General features: G+C 40.0%; 1 protein-coding gene across 1 annotated transcript; it reads left to right on the top strand.

The window, feature by feature from the left end:
* Positions 1 to 2,664: 2,664 nt before the first annotated feature.
* Positions 2,665 to 13,290, top strand: LOC140364789 (dermatan-sulfate epimerase-like protein). Its single transcript, XM_072451150.1, has 2 exons — positions 2,665 to 3,675; positions 6,041 to 13,290. Exons 1-2 carry the CDS (start codon positions 2,958 to 2,960, stop codon positions 8,965 to 8,967), a joined length of 3,645 nt encoding a protein of 1,214 aa, XP_072307251.1. The 5' UTR covers positions 2,665 to 2,957; the 3' UTR covers positions 8,968 to 13,290.
* Positions 13,291 to 21,242: the final 7,952 nt, after the last annotated feature.

Genomic DNA, 21,242 nt, shown 5'->3' with positions numbered 1-21,242 from the left:
AAAGTAAAAAAACAAACAAATAAAGAAGAAACGAAAATAAACAGGACCAGAACAAATCAAATTAAAGATAAATTAGAAAATAAGGTTTAAGAAAAATAAGGAATCCAAAGAAAAGAAAAGTTAAGGCACACAATGTCTAGTTTCTTGATTGCACCTTTTATTTCCAAAATTGTTATCTCAGCTCCTAATTTTCATTTCGCTCTTTTGTTGTGGCAGGCAAATTGAAGGGGTCCGGAATCTTTGTTATCTCCTGAAATTTTTCAGAAAAGATTTTGTAGAAAGATTCAAATGACGATTGTATTTGGTCTTGTTTGGTTCAAATTACACTATTCAGCTCGTCTCGGTATTTTGAAAATTGTTCTTTCAGCTTGTTGTTTTCTAAGTTTCCAGGCTTGTAATTTAGAACATTTTGATCCACTCTCATAATATCTTTGTCTGATAAAGTGTATTTTCGTAACTATTTCCTGTGAGGCCAGATGACTAATTTCTTCTCTTATCTTATTTCCTGTTGCAGATTCTCCTTCTTGTTATAACAGTTTTAGGATTTCTTGCAGATCATTTATCTTTAAGCCTAATATTTCAATACAAGCAACAACACAAACAAATTAATAAAATGGATTTAAAAGATGTAGGTAAACATTTTGCCGCTATGAATCAATTGTTAAGTAAATATTGCATTTTGACACAAGTTTGATGGGTCTGATGTTTTCCCCCAAGAAACTTTTCAACACATGATTTCCTACATTCTGGGGCATTTTATTTGTAACATGTATAATTCCATAACCTACAAAATAATCTGTATTATTACCAGTCTTGTGCTGACTTGTAACATGAGCAGGATTTGCATAGAGCACAGCACCATGGCAAGAAAATATTTAAAGCTGGGGTACCTGATTTTCACACCGCAAAAGGAGCAAATAGGGTTTAAATCTAATTCCTCGCTCTCAAAAACCCTTTGGCACATCGTTGCATGTGAAATAACTTCAGGCGTGTGCAGTTTTACAACAGCTTTTTTCAGACGAGGAAGTGAAACTGGGACGGACCACCCAAGCACAGAGCGCCACTTTCAGCTCTTATTCCGCCTTGATGAGAAATACAACATTTTGGATGCCAACTTTTCTTATTTTCTCATTTTATACATATCCTGTTTCTCTTTGATCCTGCCCGTTTTCGTTGTTTTATGTAACGTCAATGTATATGAAATAATAAAAGAAAATTACACCTTTTATCAAATGCAAAAAAGAAGACGAGAGAAACACAATATTAGATGTTTACATGCAGACATCGTGCGCCAGTGTCATTTTTGTCACAAAGTCCGGATTTTATGATACATCTGTCTGTGGAAAACACAAAATGTACTAATTTACAACAACAAAAAAACAAAAAAAACGTTTAACTTTAAAATCTTGGGCAGTTTTTCTTCTAACTTTGTTAAATAAATACATAAAAGATCCACTGGCATGCTAGAAAGACAACATATCACACACTTAATGAATAAAACACTAGCCTAAACAGACACGAGAAGGTCTCCCTGAGTGCGGTCATGTGAGTGCAGCCTCCGGGTCTGCAGTGTCATACCGCTGGCTCCTGTAGCCACGGCTCCCTCTACAGTGCGCGCCGTGCACCGTCTCCACATCCGCCGCTGTCGCCGCCGCCGCCGCCGCCGCCGCCGCCTCAACACTCATTCCGAGAGCGGAGCGAGGAGAGAGGACACGGCAGCGCTGCGTCTCTCTGTGGATCACTCCGACATCTGCGATCGCGTCTTTTCCCAAAAAAACCTCAACACATCATTAAGCACCGGACAGTTCCCCTCTCGCCGCCGATGCGCGTCACCTCTCCGGAATACGCGCGCACTTTACCTGCCTTTCCCCGCGGACGATGAAGCTGTGGATACTTGAGGAGTGACGACAACTTTCCCCACTGACTCTTTTTCTTTTTCTTTCTTTAATAAATCAAAAAGGCAAAAGGAGGCAATGGGTCGCGGAGGAGAAGTGCCGCTCGTCTGGTGATCGCGCGCACGGGACCGGAGCGGAGCGCTATGTTCGCCGCAGCGGGGACGATCGCGATCGAGGCGGCTGGGGCTCGCTCCTCCCCGGGCTGCAGCGTGCGGAGCGTGTGGCCGTCTGCGATCGGACCCAACGCGGACTGGGGTTGAACGATGGGCTCGGGATGTGTTGCGTTTTGGGGGGCGAGCGGAGAAGAGGATCGATAGAAGCGCGCGTCAAAGGAGCGGACGCGGGGAGAGGATTGTATTATTATACCGGGGGACGGGAAACGCGCGTCGACAAGGTGCATGAGCGTGGATCTGTGAGTGAAGTGGATTTTCCTCCTGGTTTTAACACTGTGAGGTTGTGCTGAAGTGTGGGGCGATGAGAGCACAGGTTTTTGGGACTTGAAACTTCAATTCTGGCAGTTTTTGGGACTTTTAATGTGAAATTTTAACTTTTAAAAGTGAAATTCATGCATTGTTTTAAGAGAGACTTGATGATAAAGATGTGTGTTTTCCTTGACAGTAATGCAACAATTTAAAGTGAAATAGCTGCATTTGCATTGAAACAGACTTGAACATTTTTACCCGATGTTAATGCAACTTTAGTAAGAAGGATGTCATCCGTTTCCCCCAATGACTGCGCTTATGGAGTTGCTTCATAACGTTTTCATATTTTGTGCTGCATTTTTGACATTTTTGAAAGTGCGCAGCTCCTTATTATAGCTTATCTTTGGACTTTCAAGGGACTAAACAACTTTTCCAAAGATGAGTGAAGTGTGCTACTATTTATTCGATACTGCAACTTTGGTCTTGCTTTGCGCACCGTCCCAGAATGGATCCAACTACCAACTGAAGTAGTTCAAAGCCCGACTTTGGACATCTTTAGAAGTCGGCTGGCAAAACTATAACACTTTGCCAATTAATCAACCAGAACCAGAACCTGGGACATCGCAATCAACCAACAAAGATGTTTTATCGTACAATGAGTATCCAGATGTGCAGAAACATGGCAGTTATGGCATTGTTTCTACTTTTTCTGCCTAATTTTGCCGTGGCCTCTGGTTTCTCTGGAGTCTTCTTCAACACCACCGACAGGGACATTTTGACGGACAACTTCCTGCCTGCCAAACCGGCTCAAGGGCAATGGAAAACGCACTCCGATTCTCACCCGAACCTGTTCTTTAACCAAGCCGACGTGCCGCATTTGAGGCAGAAGTCGTCGACCACCCACAGCCAAATATTCAAAGTCATCCGCGCGGCAGTCCTGACCATGCTGTCCAACGTTCCCTACTACACGCCGCCCGCAAAGCACGAGGAGTTTACCAGCAAGTGGAACGAGAACTATGGCAACGATCTACCCCCGTTGGCGCTCTACTGCTTGCTTTGCCCGGAGGACAGCTCAGCCTTGCAGTTCCTTGTCAAGTTCATGGACAGAATGGCTGCGTACCCCGATTGGAAAGTTACCAGCGCGCCGAATGATGAAGTCCCCGCCGCGCACTCCCTCACAGGCTTTGCCACGGCTTATGACTTTATTTACTCTTTCCTGGACGATCGCCGGAGAGAGATTTACCTCCGAAAGATCAGAGTGGAGACGGCGCAGCTGTACGAGCTGTCCAAGCACAGAGCGTGGGGGAAGCAGTATCTCCAAAACCACCAGACCACCAATGTCCTGGCTATTCTCACAGGTAATGGAGAAAAAGTTACACATTACACCATTCATTACTGAAAAATGACAAGTTCTAGCCTTTTCCCTTAATGAAAAGTAATCTAAAATCTGATTTGTTGACCAATATTTTAATCATATTGACACGTTTCATGGTTTTTAAAGAATAAGAACACATTTGTATTTTTAATCTTGTAATATACCACCCATAAAATATATATATATATATATATAAATAAAACCTCACTACTTAAAGGTGCACTGTGTAATATTTCTGGTGAAGAGTATGCTCCCTGCTCGTTTCCATGGAGATGTTGTTGCCTTCAAGGAATGTTCTACAGCTTGATATTAAATCTATCTGTTGTGCATTAATTTTAAAGCTCAGAAATGAATTGGTTTTCATTGACATCCACTGTTAGTGGGGTCGGACCGCCACAGATCTGACCTGTAACTTTGTCAGCTTGTCTCCGTGAATGCACTGTACATAAGTTTAATAAAAAAACTTAAAGTTATATAGTGCTCCTTTAATTAAGCAGATAAGCAAGAGCTAGTAATACAGGTTTAGACTCTTTGGTCAGATGTCATAATAATGTAATGTAAATCTACTGCTCCCTGAACCATAGAGACAATTCAAACTGGTGATTCGTTATAATGGAGCTGTAATCATTCTTTTGTCACATAACATCGCTGAACACGCAGTGATTATCCAATGAGAGGCTCTTACTCTTTTCTTTGTTTACTCCAGGTGGTGATGGCTCTTAATTTGGCCTTGGAGCGTATCTTACTGTTTTTACTTGGGCTCAAGGATTTAGCCTAAAAAAGAAAATCCCAAATCCGTCCTTTTCGATTTGATTTTAAATTTTTTTTTCACCCTTTTAGTTTTGCAAACTACAGAAAATGATCAAAACGTTATAATTTTTTCTATTCAAGTTGTAGTGCAGTTAATAACATGGTTCCTTTTGGTTACTATGTGCATTTGTGTTGTACACTGTAAAAAGCGGATCAAATGTTGTGTAATGTTTATATTCTATTGAAGTGATCATGTTGTAAATCATGGTCATGGGGGAAATCTATTTCCATTTATGACTGAGATCAAACTAACCAATCATACGGGGGTTATTAACAGGTGTGGAGTAAAATATCTGAGACGCTGCTGTGCATTTAGCATGTTCATAAAAGAGTAATACTTCACAAATATCACAGATGTAATCCAATTAGACTTTTTCCTGGAATGACTCTTCTTTGTGCTGCTGTTTGCGCTGAACTCCCAGAACAGGGAGGTGGGGAGAATAAAATACATTTTTGAAACAAACACTATAGTTGAATTATGGATTGAATTGCCCTGGCCTAGATTTTACTATCTGTTCTGTTATATACCGATATATAGTTTTAAAGTTATTTTGTATTCAATAAAGAGAAAAGTGACAACTAAATGATGTCTTTTTTTAGTAAAATTAAAAGAAATGTGACGACTTTAGAAGCAAATTAAGTTATTTCTGCTCGATCTTTAGTCAAAAAAGTAATCCTAAATGTAGTGCTTTTTCATCTTGCCGTTTATGTCAAATAAATCATTTAAAAAGTTTGATTTCATAAAACAGGTAACATATTGAGGAGTTGTAATGTGTTAAAAAACAAGAAGGAAAGAAAATGTAGGATTTAATTGTTTTGATCGTGATGTTAATGACCGTGAATAATCGTTAAATGATTGTAATAATTGTAATGATGCATGAGCACGACATAGAAACAGTAGAACTGAGTAGTTATGGTTTTTTTTTATAAATGTAATGCATAATGTACATAAACAACAAGACACTAAATCAACCAAGTGTAAACCAGAGCTAAACCAAGACATGAATCAAATCTAATACACGAAACCAGGACAAAGCCAAATAAAACTAGGACTGAACTTGGACCTAGAATGAAACTATCGGGTCAAAACCAGAACTAAAGAAAACCAAACCACGATCAAACCAAGATTAAAAGAAGGTAAACGACTTCAACAATGACTGTTTATAAGGGCAACAACTAATGATTATTATTTCAACTTGACTTTGATTTGTCGACAAATCAGTTGAGACTTTTTAAATATATTCTTAACCAAATTAAGTTAATAAAGAATACATATACAAAGAAAGTGTTGATGAAAAACATTTAAATTTAACTATGCCACCATCTTATATGAAAGATCTTTTTGAGATATGAGTCGATGACCAAAATACAACTATGGTTATGTTTTATAGTCAACTAGTCAACTTGGTCTATTCATTATTGTTGTAGCGCTACTATTTATATCATGCACTTAAGTATTATAAAGAGTCTGTGTATGGATTCAATTATAATTGATACATATTCTGCTGCTACTTAATCATACATCCCTTTCTTTGTAGGTGCAATTGTGGCGGGCTCCCACAACGACCCAGAATCGATGATGTGGAAACAAGTGTCCGTCAACTACATGGAGAAGACGATGTTCCTGCTGAACCACATCGTAGACGGCTCTCTGGACGAAGGAGTCGCCTACGGGAGCTACACGGCCAAGTCTATCACCCAGTATGTCTTTTTAGCCCAGCGCCATTTCAGCATTGACAACACGCAGAACAACTGGCTGCGGGCACACTTCTGGTTTTATTACGCCACACTGCTGCCCGGCTTCCAGCGAACAGTTGGCATCGCAGATTCCAACTATAACTGGTTTTACGGTCCCGAGAGCCAGCTTGTTTATCTCGATACGTTTGTTATGAAGAACGGTACAGGGAACTGGCTGGCTCAACAGATAAGGAAGCACAGGCCAAAAGACGGGCCCATGGGACCCTCCGCGGCGCAGCGCTGGGCCACTCTTCACACGGAGTTCATCTGGTTCAACCCACACCTCACGCCACAGCCCCCACACGGCTATGGAAGAATGAGAATGCACATATTTTCAAACTGGGGTGTGGTGACCTATGGAGCGGGACTGCCAATTTCACAGGGTAACACTTTCGTCTCCTTTAAGTCGGGCAAGCTGGGTGGCCGCGCCGTTTACGACATAGTCCATTACAAGCCTTACTCTTGGGTGAACAACTGGAGTAGTTTCAACCCAGGGCACGAGCATCCCGATCAGAATTCGTTCACGTTTGCACCGAATGGACAGGTTTTTGTTTCTGAAGCACTTTACGGTCCTAAATATAGCTATCTGAACAATGTTTTGGTTTTTGGTCCTTCTCCTACGAGCCAGTGCAACAGTCCGTGGGAGGGGCAGTTAGGGGAGTGCGCCAAGTGGTTGCGCTGGACAGATGAAGGGGTTGGAGATAGTAGGGGAGAGGTGATTGTCGCCTCTTCTCACAGAGAAACAATGTTTGTCAGTGGGGAGGCTGTGTCTGCTTACTCGGCAGCCATGAGACTCAAAAGCGTTTACCGCTCTCTGGTCCTGCTAAATTCCCAAACACTCTTAGTCGTGGACCACGTTGAAAAGTTCCCAGACTCCCCCATAAATTCCTTTAGCGCTTTTTTCCACAACCTTGACATTGACTTCAAGTACGTCCCCTTTAAATTCATGGACAAGTACAACGGCGCTCTGATGGATGTGTGGGACGCTCATTATAAAATGTTCTGGTTTGACACGCAGGGTCACAGTCCAGATACCAGAATACAGGAAGCGGAGCAGGCAGCCGAGTTTAAAAAGAGGTGGACGCAATACGTCAATGTCACCTTTTCAATGACGAACACAGTTGCAAGGGTAGCCTACGTTATGCACGGCCCCTATGTCAAAGTATCCAACTGCAGATTCATAGACAATAGCCGCAGCGGAGTCAGGCTTTCCATAGTTATCAATAACACTGAAAATATCGTCTCCATTGCCACTAACTACAAAGATATCGGCGCAAGGTTGAGCTATCTTGGATTCGGAGGGCACTGCAAAGTGGAGGACTCGTATCAAGTGACGAGATACGGCCTCGGAATGCAACTCATTCCCAAACAAATAAGCAGCGATAATCAGCTGTTTGATTTTGTGTTCACCGTGAACGTTATTGCCGGAGTGGTGCTGTGCGTGGCGGTTGCATTTCTCACTCTGCTGAGGAAGTTTTACGTGTGCTTCAGCAGGCTCATGCGCTATGCCCTTCTCTGCGTCCTCCTCCTTTGGATAGCTGAGTTGTTATTCGTGTCTAACAGCTGCGATAAGGTCCTTTGCGGGGTCAAATGGAAAGGAACGGACCCGCAAAACGAAGTCAACAAGCAAATAAGGCAGTACGAGCAACAGCGGCTGCCCCTGCCCAACGTCCTCATCACAGCTCTGCCCGGTTCGGGGGCGGAGCTCCTCAAACATCTTTTTTACAACAATTCAGATTTCGTCTACATACGTGTTCCGACGGAGCACTTGGACATCCCGGAGACGGAGTTCGAATTTGACTCTTTGGTGGACGACTGCGAATGGTCGAGGTCGGACGCAATTCAGGGGCGCTTTAAAATAATCCAAGGCTGGCTTCACTCGCTGTTCTATGACATTAAACTCCACTTGCAGAATATTCAGCTGGTGGAGGAGAGCAGAATCCCCAAAATGAAAAGTGTCAATAATGTAAGGGATAAAAAGAAACGCTTTAGGAGGCGAGAGGTGGTGTCGGAATTGAGGGGAAAACTGAAAGCAAATTTAGACAGAGACGTGGAATATATTAGAGATTTGAGACATCACGTAGCGGAGTACCCCAGTGCCCGCGTCGTACTTTACTTGCGCAGTGGGAGTTGGCCTCTTAAACTTCCTTTCATCCAGGAAGTGGTCGGACCCTCTTTGCGGACAATCTTTCTAGTGAGAGACCCTCGGGCATGGATCTATCTCATGGTATATAACAGCAAGCCTAGCCTTTATTCGCTCAAGAACATCCCGCAGCACCTGTCTTTGATATTCAAGGAGGATTCTGTCAGGGATGGGTGCCCAGCCGCGGCGCCGGAGTTTAAAATAATCCGCAGGTTACTCTCTCGTTCCGAAACAAACCCCGTCGTAATCCTCGCGCACCTGTGGCTAGCTCACACCGCGACGGTGCTAAGGGTGAGTCGAACCATCCCACAGGAGTCCTACCTCCACGTGAGGTTCGAAGACTTGGTCAACTATCCCCAGGAGACGGCAGAGACCATTCACTCCTATCTGGGGGTGCCTTTGTCTCCTGCTGCCCTGAATCAACTCATGTTCACCACTTCGACGAACCTATACAACTTGATGTACGAGGGGGACATATCTCCGGCGAACATCAACGCGTGGAAAAGGAACATGCCCCGGAAAGACACGAGAATGATCGAGGACGTGTGTGGGGGGGTGATGAGGGGGCTGGGTTACTTGAGGTGACTTAACCGCTGCTGGTCAGCACTGGGGCTCCTGTTTACTGTAGCTTTCAGTCTGTAAAGTGGTTTATTTTGCACTGACCGTACATTTGAAGGTAGCATAACTGTCTTGAGTGTATGTGGGTAAATGTGTGATACCGACAACCGTTATGGAGATAGATCTGTGACAAAAATGCAACATGAGATAAAAGTTTAGATTGAATTGTTTTATTGCACAGAGGGACTTTCTAACAATAGTGTGTTGGCCTTAGTATAACTTATTTGAAGAGATGGATTGTAAATAGGTGTAAATTGGCTGTGCATTTAGACAATCAAAGTGGGTGTGATTTACTGATTTTAACTGTAGAAATTCAAGATTCTTTTTGATAAAGTCCAAATTTCACACTTAATATGGCTGTCCATTCAAAAGAAAGTTGCAAATATAAAGTTGCAGATGTTTTTATATCATATTTTGGGTTATTGCAAAAATGAACATATAAATAAAAGGATTTTTCAAATTAGAAAACTGTCTTGAACACATATTTTTGCAAATACTTACAATACATTGGGTTTTTAGTGATTGATTTCTGCATCCAAAAGATAGTGTTTTTGCCACATCACATCTTGTTCGAAATTTGGCACACGTCTGTCTCCATAAGACTGTAGCAGCTGTTTTTAGAGGACTATTTTACATTAAAATGAGTGGAGGAGGTGAGGAAGGACGAGAAGCACTTGTATTATTATTTTTGTCCCTTAGCCGCCCTCCACACTTGTACTTGTAGCACTCTGTTATTGAGTGAGACCCGTGCTGGCATAATGAATATAAAACACGGCTTTTACAATGGGGAATGGAGGCTATATATTCTTATCTGGTTCTATGTGGATACAATGGGAAATCAATTGTTTTTAAAATGTGTTTTATGTTGGGATTTTGAAAGTTTCACAGGTGCATCTAAAAAAAACTTATACTGGTCAAAGTGCAAATTTAGTACCTCTTATAACTAAAAATAATTAATGGACACATAGTATGCATTATTTGTTTTGTTAAATTATGCCTATGTATTGAAAGTACACATTATTTACATCAGATGGTATTGCCATGCCTTCTAGTCTACAAGCAGCAAGGGGAACAGAACCATGAAACAAAGAAATTACCTACGTGGTTGTCATTCAAACAAAAGCACACAGTTTTAATGAATGCAATTTGACAGCAACCTGTGGCATAAAAAAATTGAGTGATTTCTGAGGCTCGGCTCAAGACAACCTTGTAAACACATAATGAAACAAGCGTGAACGAAGCAAAATACAGCTCCTGGTATATTTTGATGCGGGAACAACTTTAGCATAATGTGTGTCCTTTAATTAACTTTACAAAATGTCTAAGTGCACCTGTAGAGGCTAATCGTCAACGTTACTAATCCTGATTTGACATTGACATTCATTTACAATTTTGGCCTATTGTGGTTTTGAGTGTTTTTTCCCTTTAAATGTAAACTATGCTGAATTGTACAGAGAACAAAACAATGCAACTGTGGTTTAACGTTACTGCAATGAAGGGAGACGAATGGCTCTTGCATTTGAAGCTTTCCATTTACTATGTTACCACGTTTTGACAGGGACTTTTTGATTGTATTTGGGAGTTGGCGTATTTCCCCTAAGCTAACTTCTAGCACGTAAACCTCAGAAGAGCTTAAATCCTTTTGAAGATGTGCAAGGAAGAAAGTTAAAACTATTTATGGTTTCCAAAGACACATATCCCAAAGGATCAGAAATGATTATTCCAACTCCCTCTGGCACATATTGAATTAAATCAGAGGAATGTGCTTAATAAGGATCAAACTGGGGAGGAAAACTGACACTTTTTGACACAATTTGTCGTCAGAGCAATTTCCAAACAGGCCCTTAAGCAAGTAATCTGCAAATGCCACAACTTAGCATTGCCTGTTTTATTGCTAGCTCCGCTCTTTAAGACCTCAAGGGAATCGCAAATGGCACTAGCTCCTATTAACTGCCGTGGTAATCAGATATGCAGTGATGTTTTGGGATTTTGTCATGCAAATGTGTGTCGATTTGAATGTGTTATGGTCTAAAATAGATTTATTAATCAAATGAAAGTTATTGCATGACATTATTGCAAAGTATTTATTGATAGCCATTGTGATACATACCGATCATAACAGTGATAAATGTAAAATGTTTGTTCGGTAATGGGTTGGTTTAGCATCGATAACATGTTAAATATAAACACTTAACATTTTGGATTCAGACATTCGGGAACAATTTGTTGCAGAAAAGGTGGACCATCTGTTGGTCCAAAGATACATTTTTACTTTGCACAGTTTGCATTTTGTTGACTAAGATGAAGATCAACAGAAACGCATAGCTAGCTCAGTGTTAGCGTCAATACTTCCTGTTTGAATTCTATCTCAAAGTTCGTCTAAAATTAAGAAATACTGAAAGATCAGGCAGTAAACAGCGATTTGTGGTGATGTTTCTGTCAACATGTTAAAGACTTCGACCTAAGGACTTGTGGGTTTATAATGGGACTTGTTTGTGACTCAATGCTAACGCTAACTCTGCTGGTGAGTCATAAAAAATATAAAACATATTAAAATAACAACCTGAAACATTTTCCACATAACACGAATCAGACAGTCTTTAATTAAACATGTTATTAGTTGTTTAATTTATTTACATTTTGCATTTTAATAAAAAGTTAGCATTAGCTTTGAGAACTGGTTCATCTTAATCAACTTCTGCTGTGCATAGGGTGACCAGACGTCCCCATTTACCCGGGACAGTCCCAGTTTTGAGCCCTGTGTCCCATGTCCCAGCAGTCAAATCATAAACTATTGATTAGCTCCAGTTTTATACAAGACATGTCCAAGTTGTCCTGGTTTTTGAACACTTTAATACCTACCTGCAGTAAAGAATTGTTATTTCTTTAGCCAAAAGGAGAACACAACACAATACACAAAATATGCCCACACTTTTTACAATTGTATCATCACTCCCAACCCGAGTGTGTCCCAGTTTTTCCATTTAGAAAACCTGGTCACCCTAGCTGTGCACAAAGCCCATTGCCATGTAAAATCTTACCATCCAAGCTAAAATAAATATATGTTCAAGATTCAAATAAAACAACCTTATTAATAAGCACTGTGATAGTCTGCAAAACAAGTGTATTTTTAATATTTTAACTAGGGGTGCACAATACATTACATTAAAATCAAATTGAGTTGGTGCAAAATGAAAAAGCAATGGCTGCAGTTATTTAAATCATAGAATTTCCTTTGCAAAGAACAAAATATCTGTCTTTTTTACAGTTCATTCAGACCTCTACAAACATTCTGCAAACGTTCTGAAATGCATGGGATTCTTCTAATAGTTTATCGGTTCACATTCCAGTCATTTCTCAAATGTTTAATGCTCCTGGAGTTGTTAACAATGTTCACTCTGAACAGAATCTGACTTTTGAATAAGGCTGGGAATCACGTAGTCCCTCACGCTTTGATGCGATACACCATACAAGAACATCACGGTGTCGCGATAATCGATATATCGCTCATGAGCTGCTACGATACATCAGTATTTTATAAAGAACATTTTAACAACATTTTCCTTGGAGAAACCACAACCTGCACAAACTCAAAATAAAACACACCCATTTTCATTATCAAAACAGTCAAAATGTCTGGAAATTATACCAAATATGACTCATGGCGATATATCGATACAGCAGCCCACGATATCGATACTGCATCACCAAATATAGTATCACAATATGTCGATATTTCAACACTCCAATTGTAACGCCTGTCTTTAATGACCTAAACAGGAAGTATATTTCAAAAGTCCCCTATTACAGTTTCTACAGGGTTTTTAACACTATTTTGGAACACCTTAACCTTGTTGTCGATATTGCTTATAACTATAAATAATTCATTCGTTATAAATCTGTTTTGCATAATACACGTTGCTTTTACACAATTTTGGCTATGATTTTCTTCTTGGCCATTGTGTAATATCCTCTAAAGCTAGAAGAATACGCACCAGGTCTATTTTCCCCTTCTTTACTAAACCCTCATCCGCCTGGAGAACGTGCTCTCTGATTGATGTCCGTGCTCTTTGGATGTGTAGACTTGGCAGACACGCTTTCACTTTGGTGTTGCAATCCTGTTACCGACAGTTTTTTTATTTATTTTTTCACATTTACTCATGGTTCCTTGCTTTCGTGGCCTTGAATTACAATCATTTTTTGTTTTGGGAAAGTGTTCGGGGGATGTGTTGTTGGTGTCAGAGCTGCTGGTGGAGACGGTGTAATGGAAATAATACATTTGTAAAAAGATATGTGTGAAATTGTGTTTTTCTTATTTTTATTTTGTGTTGTGATTAGGGTTAGTATTCATGCATTTGACACAACAACAACAACACAAAATCTCTCACAGGAAAAGACAATGTGAATATCTTATATATATATATATATATATATATTTTTTTTTTTTTTTTTTTTTAAAGCATAAACATATTGTACAAGTTACTACTAATAAAAACTTAACTTCAAAACTTAAGTACAAATTCCAATATTTCCATAGGTGTAATATCATCACACATTTACCTCATTTTATTAACAGTTGGAAAAGTGAAGATTTCTTCATAGTGAGACTTGAGAAGAGAACATTTTGTGTCTTTAAAGAAGCAACATTTGATACATTTTATTGCAATAATGCATTTTCCATGCAGACTCTAAATAGGTTCCACAATCTCATTATAATGCAATAATAAAACACTGACAAATGGGTTAGGTCAGGACATGAAGCTAATGTTTATTTAATTACGTGTCCTAGATTTAGATTGCTTTCCATAGAGTGCTTTAATCTCCCCCATCAAGCATGCACACTAGGCTGATCCTCCATCTAGGTACTCCTTATCAGAACCCTGAAGTTTCCACGGTGGCAGAGTGGTTAGCGCTCTCGCCTCACAACAAGAAGGTTGAGGGCCTTTCTGTCTAGGCTCCGGTTTTTCCCCCAGCAACTGAAAACATGCACAGTAGGTAAAATCCTCCATCTAAAGTTCTGACCAAGACCAGCACAGAGATCTGGACATGGGACCCCGGGCACTGCACTGTGGGGCCACTGCTCAGCTCGAGTTGCCACGGCAGCTTTGACGGATGGGACAAATGCAGAGGACGCAATATTCTACACAGGAACAATAAAGTGTGCGTCAACCTCAACCAAACTGTGCAAACAAATGAATAGAAAGTTGAATTGTTTTAATTTCTAGGGTAGAAATGGTAGAAATGTCAGTTTGTTGTCAGTTTTGTTGTTAACGTGTCAGAAAAAAGCTGACATGTTTTTTTTTTATATCAGAGGCTGGAAATACGCTCGTTGTGGTAAAGAATGTATTAAATATGTGGATAAAAAGAAAAAAACTATTGTGGGGTCCAGTAAAACGTAAAAGTCTTGATTTTACCTTGCCAAATCAAACATAATCTCATATTTCATAAACAAAATAATGTAAAATACTATTGTAAATGTCCTCAAACTAGGCTCTGTTTTGTTATATTATGTAGTTCATCCATTATGTTCCATTTCCATTTTTCTTCTCAATACAGGATCAAACATCAGATTTAAACATGTAATCATCACGTATAATTTATAAATCCTATACTAACTCATTATTCTACTATGATGTATTATAACAAACCATTAACCATCATATTAATAATAAGCTATAAACCACTATACTTGCATCTGACTCACACATTTCCCTTGTTGCTTTTGGAGAGACACATTGCTGCCATATATAATACATAATACACACAATTACACAGTCAGTCTCATTAGCTCCAAACACCACAGTTACACTCATGCACAAGAACTGCTATTATGAGCAGACAGGCCGTGCGTTCTCATTTACATACTGTGTACTATGGTTACAAGTTTACCCCACATAAATGTCAAAAAAAAAGGACATGAATGTTATTAGGCATGCATGGTTGAAGCCTGATTGCCTGTAAGGTCGGCTGGCATGACGACAATTAACAGCGCGTCAAGAGCCGACTTCAACATGGTGAGTTCTGATGGAAAGTGTCAGTCATATTAATAGCAGGACAATATTACAACATTTTTAATGTTAACTGGAGTAATTAAATATCTCACATGATGAGGGTAACTGGTGGTTCACATGTAGTATGAGCGACGTCACACTTATGCAATCGATTACTTTTAGGGACATTTTAGTTAATGTTGCTGATGGTGAAGGTACGATTTAAAACTGTACATGAAATACATCAATGGGGGTTTTCCTAGTACTTTTATTTATGTATATTCACACTGAGTAGGGACTAAAAACTGGTGCCACACTTTGGAGACTTTTAAGCTCCCGATCTGGGGCTTTCCAGTCAGACCAGTAACATTTTGATAATATGTCGGTTGATACTTTCTGTATTTATTCCATTTTGTCCACCAAAAATATAATCAATCTCCTTGGAAGGTACGTATATAAAAAGTCGCACCTTTTTCAACGTTTTGGCCAGGGTGCGACTTATACTTGTATTTATACTTATATATAAGTTGCACTGGAGTATGAAATAAGGTTGCAAGTATAAGTATATGTTTTTTTCTTCTCTATTATGCATTTTTTGGTTGGTGCGACTTATACTCCGGAAAATGAGGTATAAGGCACACTTAGTCAGACTAATTAATCAATCTGGATGGAATTGGGGTCAGTTTCTGCACCAGACACACAAATGAAAAAAATAACTAGAAAATACGGTAGTCAAAACCCAACAAATGCTCAAACTAGTGTCAGTCAGACCTGCAGACACCTGCTTCACTCCTTCATATAGTTACACAGTCAACAGAAGTCGAAACAATGCGGTACATTTTGTTTGTACTCCAAAGGATTTAGAAACAGTTACAGTTTGTGCTTCCTGGTGGTGGAGGGGTTAAGGCAGCAGCACAGGTTGTTGTTGTTGTTGTTGTTGTGGTGTTACTTTTAATGGTGGTTGGCAGCTGAAAAGGGGCATTTACCGCCACCTACTGTAGTTGTACGTCTTCTGTAGTTGTGCGTCTTCTTTAGTTGTATGTCTTCTGTAGTTGTACGTCTTCTGTAGTTGTACGTCTTCTGTAGTTGTGCGTCTTCTTTAGTTGTACGTCATCTGTAGTTGTACGTCTTCTGTAGTTGTACGTCTTCTGTAGTTGTACGTCTTCTGTAGTTGTACGTTTTCTGTAGTTGTACGTTTTCTGTAGTTGTACGTTTTCTTTAGTTGTACGTCATCAGTAGTTGTACGTCTTCTGTAGTTGTACGTCTTCTGTAGTTGTACGTCATCTGTAGTTGTACGTCTTTTGTAGTTGTACGTCTTCTGTAGTTGTACGTCTTCTGTAGTTGTACGTCTTCTGTACGTCTTCTGTAGTTGTACGTCTTTTGTAGTTGTACGTCTTCTGTAGTTGTACGTCTTCTGTAGTTGTACGTCTTCTGTAGTTGTACGCCTTCTGTAGTTGTACGTCTTCTGTAGTTGTACGTCTTTTGTAGTTGTACGTCTTCTGTAGTGGTATGTCTTCAGTAGTTGTACGTCTTCTGTAGTTGTACGTCTTCTGTAGTTGTACGTCTTTTGTAGTTGTACGTCTTCTGTAGTGGTATGTCTTCAGTAGTTGTACGTCTTCTGTAGTTGTACGTCTTCTGTAGTTGTACGTCTTCTGTAGTTGTATATCTTCTGTAGTTGTACGTCATCTGTAGTTGTACGTCTTCTGTAGTTGTACGTCTTTTTCAGTTGTACGTCTTCTGTAGTTGTACGTCTTCTGTAGTTGTACGTCTTCTGTAGTTGTACGTCTTCTGTAGTTGTATATCTTCTGTAGTTGTACGTCATCTGTAGTTGTACGTCTTCTGTAGTTGTACGTCTTTTTCAGTTGTACGTCTTCTGTAGTTGTACGTCTTCTGCAGTTGTACGTCTTCTGTAGTTGTACGTCTTCTGTAGTTGTGCATCTTCTTTAGTTGTATGTCTTCTGTAGTTGTGCGTCTTCTGTAGTTGTACGTCTTCTGTAGTTGTACGTCTTTTTCAGTTGTACGTCTTCTGTAGTTGTACGTCTTCTGTAGTTGTACGTCTTTTTCAGTTGTACGTCTTCTGTAGTTGTACGTCTTCTGCAGTTGTACGTCTTCTGTAGTTGTACGTCTTCTGTAGTTGTGCATCTTCTTTAGTTGTATGTCTTCTGTAGTTGTGCGTCCTCAAAGTATCTGTTTTATGCTAGACCTTAAAAAGAAAAAGAGAGAGAAAGAGAGGGAAAGAGAAGTGCATTTACTGCCACCAACTGTAGTTGTATGTTTTCTGTAGTTGTACTTCTTCAGAGTATGTGTTTTACGCTATACTGTACAAAAGAAAAGAAAAGAAGAGAGCAAAAGAGAAAGAAATGCCAGGCTGCAGTGTCACGAGTTTGAATCCCGACTCATACAATTGACTGAATGTCCTCCCTTCGCTCTCATCCCCATTTAACACTCAGCTGACCTGTCTTATAACAACCTACGGGCCAAAACATCTTTTGAAGAAACAGCTTCAGTTTATACTGGGAGACCATTTTAGGGAAAAAGACAGGAATAATCTGTTTCATAACGATTTTCTCTTCCTCACATCAGGCCACTAAGCGTCCAATTTGAGTCCAATTTTATCAGCTACTTGAAACAACTCTGCAAAAAAAGACAGAAATATAGACAAATACAATAGAATAACATTTGTTTCAGTTGCGATATTTGGTACCAGCATAAAAAATAGCTCCCGGAAAACCTGTTGACCATTTCCGAACTGCTAATCCCATTTTTGACTGACACCAAAAACCCTTCGCAGCCAACAATTAACAGCCTGCCGTTCTTCTCTTTCTCCAAAAACGTCAGAAACCAGAACGCGCTCGGAAAGCTTGTGTTCTGCATTTCTACATGGTTCGAATGAGTCAGTTATTTCATTACTCATTTGCTCTTGATCCCTTCTGTAACACGCTAATGCTTGGCAGTGTCCCCGAGGCCTAATCCGTCAACGGCACTGCGCATTATTCACCGTGAGAAACATTCCGGCGTAGGCTCAGTGCCAATCCGGGCTTGAAGAGGGCCTTTGGGAGTCTGGTTAAGTGATGCAACGACGGCTGTTATTGTTATCACCGTACTGTACATCGGTATGAAGAGACGGAATGACAACTTACGCAATCACAAATTCACACGAAGATAGGAAGAAACGGTCGGAGAAACGCGTAACACATGATTTTTCCACGTAGCACAGGCATGTCCAAACTAGGGCCCGGGGGCCAAATGCGGCCCTCAGACCAATTTTTGTTGGCCCTCCGGCTTCATGCTATGTCGGCCCAAACAACAAAAACTAGTACTTTTTACTGTGAAATTGGAAATCAGGCATATTGATGTTATACCAACCTAATATTAATGTTCCAGGTATAATTAAAGGTGTGGAGGCTCAACAAATTCAATGTCATTCAACAAATTCGACATTATCAAGTTGTTTTGTGGCCCTCTGCCCCGTATACGTTTCAAAATGCGGCCCTTGGTGAAAAAAGTTTGGACACCCCTGACGTAGCACGATAGCAACGCTCGCGATTCATTCTGCGGTTTAACTTTACGGTCTTGTTCAAGGGAGTTTTGAAAGCAGTCAGTCAGGAGCAAGGGTCAAGGTCAACCCCTTAATGACATCTTTTGTGATGAGATGAGATGAGTTCAGTACAGACAGACGGTTGGGTAATAAACTTGGGATCTTGGTGCTATGATATGAAAGAACTATTCCACAATCTAACAGGGGCATTGGGCGACTACAGTGGGCTTGTGTTCATAATCATCAGTACCTAACAGCAGGATCTACCAGTGAGTTTTAGGTCGATGGGAAAACCAGAGTCGCCAATTTAAACCAATTCAGACACTGGGAGACGATGCAAACTTAACACAGAAAACAGAGAACATCGAACAAACACAGAAACATCCACATATTACATAATCCTTCATTCTTAGACGAGAATATCGAGGAATATCGGTCTGAAATAACCCAATAACTGTTTCTACGGACAAAGATGTTACTCTGGAGGTATGGTGTGGCTGTATGTTCCATAGTAGGTAATATTTCCAGTGGGTGGCGCCTTTAAACTATAAAATTGACCATCCTTCCTTCCGTTTCCGCCTCCGGATTCAGCGTGTTTGCGTTCCATCCTCTGCTGCTCCACGTCATATTCACTGATGCTGGTCTTCAACAATCCACACCACTTGCCACTATTGTTGTTGCTGCTCAGAGATATGGAGTCTAGACGCCCTCAGAAGCTCAAACGTCTCGTAGCCGCGCCCATTAGTCCAGGATGTAAAAAATTCGCCCAAAAAGTAGCTTATGTCTGTAACTGGTGGCATTTTGGCCCCTGATCAATTGTGATATGTGCAACTGTAAATTACGTACTCGTGAGATTATGTGTAATATTACATTGACTCCACCTCATGTTTTTTAAAATATAACGCCAAGAATGAATACAAACTGAAATAAATAAGTTAATGAACCCTCCCCTTCCTGATTCGGACGATCCAACTCTCTGGGTGTAGTCATTGGTTTCATTTATATTAGCTGACTTTTAAACCAGAACAGTCACATACAGAAAATGGGGGGAAAATGACAGAAAATGCCACGACACTGCTGTCTCCAGTCTGCATTGCCTGTGACAGCAGTTGTGTGTTTGGCTTTGCGCAGAAAGAGCACTCTGGCTAAGGTCAGGAACGGGTTAGGTTGGTTTTAATTATTCATCTACAAAGTCACTTCTGTTCCATTCGGCCACTGTGGTTTTTCTTGCTGCTTTTAAGACAATCCCAGAATCGTCCTGAACCAAATGTGTCTGAAAAAAAGCGTTGCATACTGTAATTCTTCAGACACGGAAAAACCTCACCAGACGCCATTTAATAATCTTGTTATTCGAGATGTACATGTTAATTTTAAAAGCAATTGAACCAACATGTTGCGTAATACATGCAGCTATAAGTACTGCAAGATCTATGTAGCTTTTGAAGTAAGATGAAGGTGTTGGAGGAACATTTTTATTCGGATGATGATGTTTGATGTGTGACAACCAACACCAACGGCTACATTAAAAGGCAGTGCATGTTACAGTACTTACAATTACACTGTAGCCACAAACTACATATCTAGGATCAGTATCAGTTATATAGTATCAGATTTGTTGTGTTGAATTGTTAATCACTCACTCCTTATATGGGTGTGGGAAGCTTCTTTAGTTGTGAAAATGTCATGTACCGTGATGACTATTGCTTTCTTGCCTAATCACACATAACTTAAGGTGGATCTCGGATGTTTAGGCAGCCTCTGTGTCTGCTAACCTTTTCTGAACACTCTTATCCCTCCTGCCTTGGGGTTGCTCTTCTTCGCCAGGGCTGGTTTAGGCTGGTTTTAGTAGCTACATGGCAACCCACTTCTTTGTCTTCAAAAGAATGTCTTTTATCATTGTTCAGGATGGGAGGGAAAGATGTGATAAGTGATGTTTACCGTGCATGAGTAAATAAAGAGGGATATACACCTTTTGTCTCCTAAATTCTTTTTTACAGAGAATCCATAACACAGGTTGGGTAGAGCAAGGACTGGTTCGGAAGCAAGGAAAGCAATATATTTTCATTGGTGATAAAGTGTGTGTTCTTGAACAGCCTGGAGTTTAAAGGACGACGATCATCTCATAGTGTGCGAAATGTCTCAGGTTTATGTTGTTCCTGAAAGCACTTTTGATATCAAATGGAATGTGCACAATGAGTTTATTTGAGAGCAGTTTTTATTATTTGAAAACAAATATTGACTTAATATTATGGATATATTTTTTTTTTTACTAGAACTAAAAACAACATAAAAACATAATAATAAAAAAAAGATTAAAAAACACACTGAACAAGCTGGACCACGGAGAGCATAAGGTAAGTCAAGGAATAAAAGTGGAAAATATCAAAAAAAGAGGAAGAATCAGAGCATATTAACTTCTGAATAATTGTCCCAGTTTTTCAATTTTATTATTTGTCTATTTCCAAGTTAAGTCCTGAGATACTTTTTTCCATCGTGTGTATGTCTTTTATGATATTAGTCCAGTCCTTCGTCAGAGCAGTTTGAGTCATCCATTTTCTTTTTGAGGGCCTCCTTCCCAGCTGCCAGGAGTATGTATTATATTTGAATGATAAATATCTGTATCTGTTTAATCTGTATGTGACTAGAATTGAACAATTGCGTATGTATAAAACCATTTAATACTACATTTTCTGGTGGCAATCTACCGCACAGTA

Source organism: Eucyclogobius newberryi, unplaced genomic scaffold, assembly GCF_026437365.1.
Source record: "Eucyclogobius newberryi isolate DKJ021-1_F unplaced genomic scaffold, fEucNew1.0.hap1 SCAF_18, whole genome shotgun sequence".
NCBI lineage: Eukaryota > Metazoa > Chordata > Actinopteri > Gobiiformes > Gobiidae > Eucyclogobius > Eucyclogobius newberryi.
This window is presented reverse-complemented; position numbering and strand designations above follow the sequence as displayed.

Bases quoted from the DNA above. Each gene is read 5' to 3' on its own strand.
- LOC140364789 (XM_072451150.1), top strand. From the start codon at position 2,958: ATGTTTTATCGTACAATGAGTATCCAGATGTGCAGAAACATGGCAGTT. The intron at 3,676-6,040 runs GTAATGGAGAAA...CTTTCTTTGTAG, and splicing joins TGTCCTGGCTATTCTCACAG to GTGCAATTGTGGCGGGCTCC.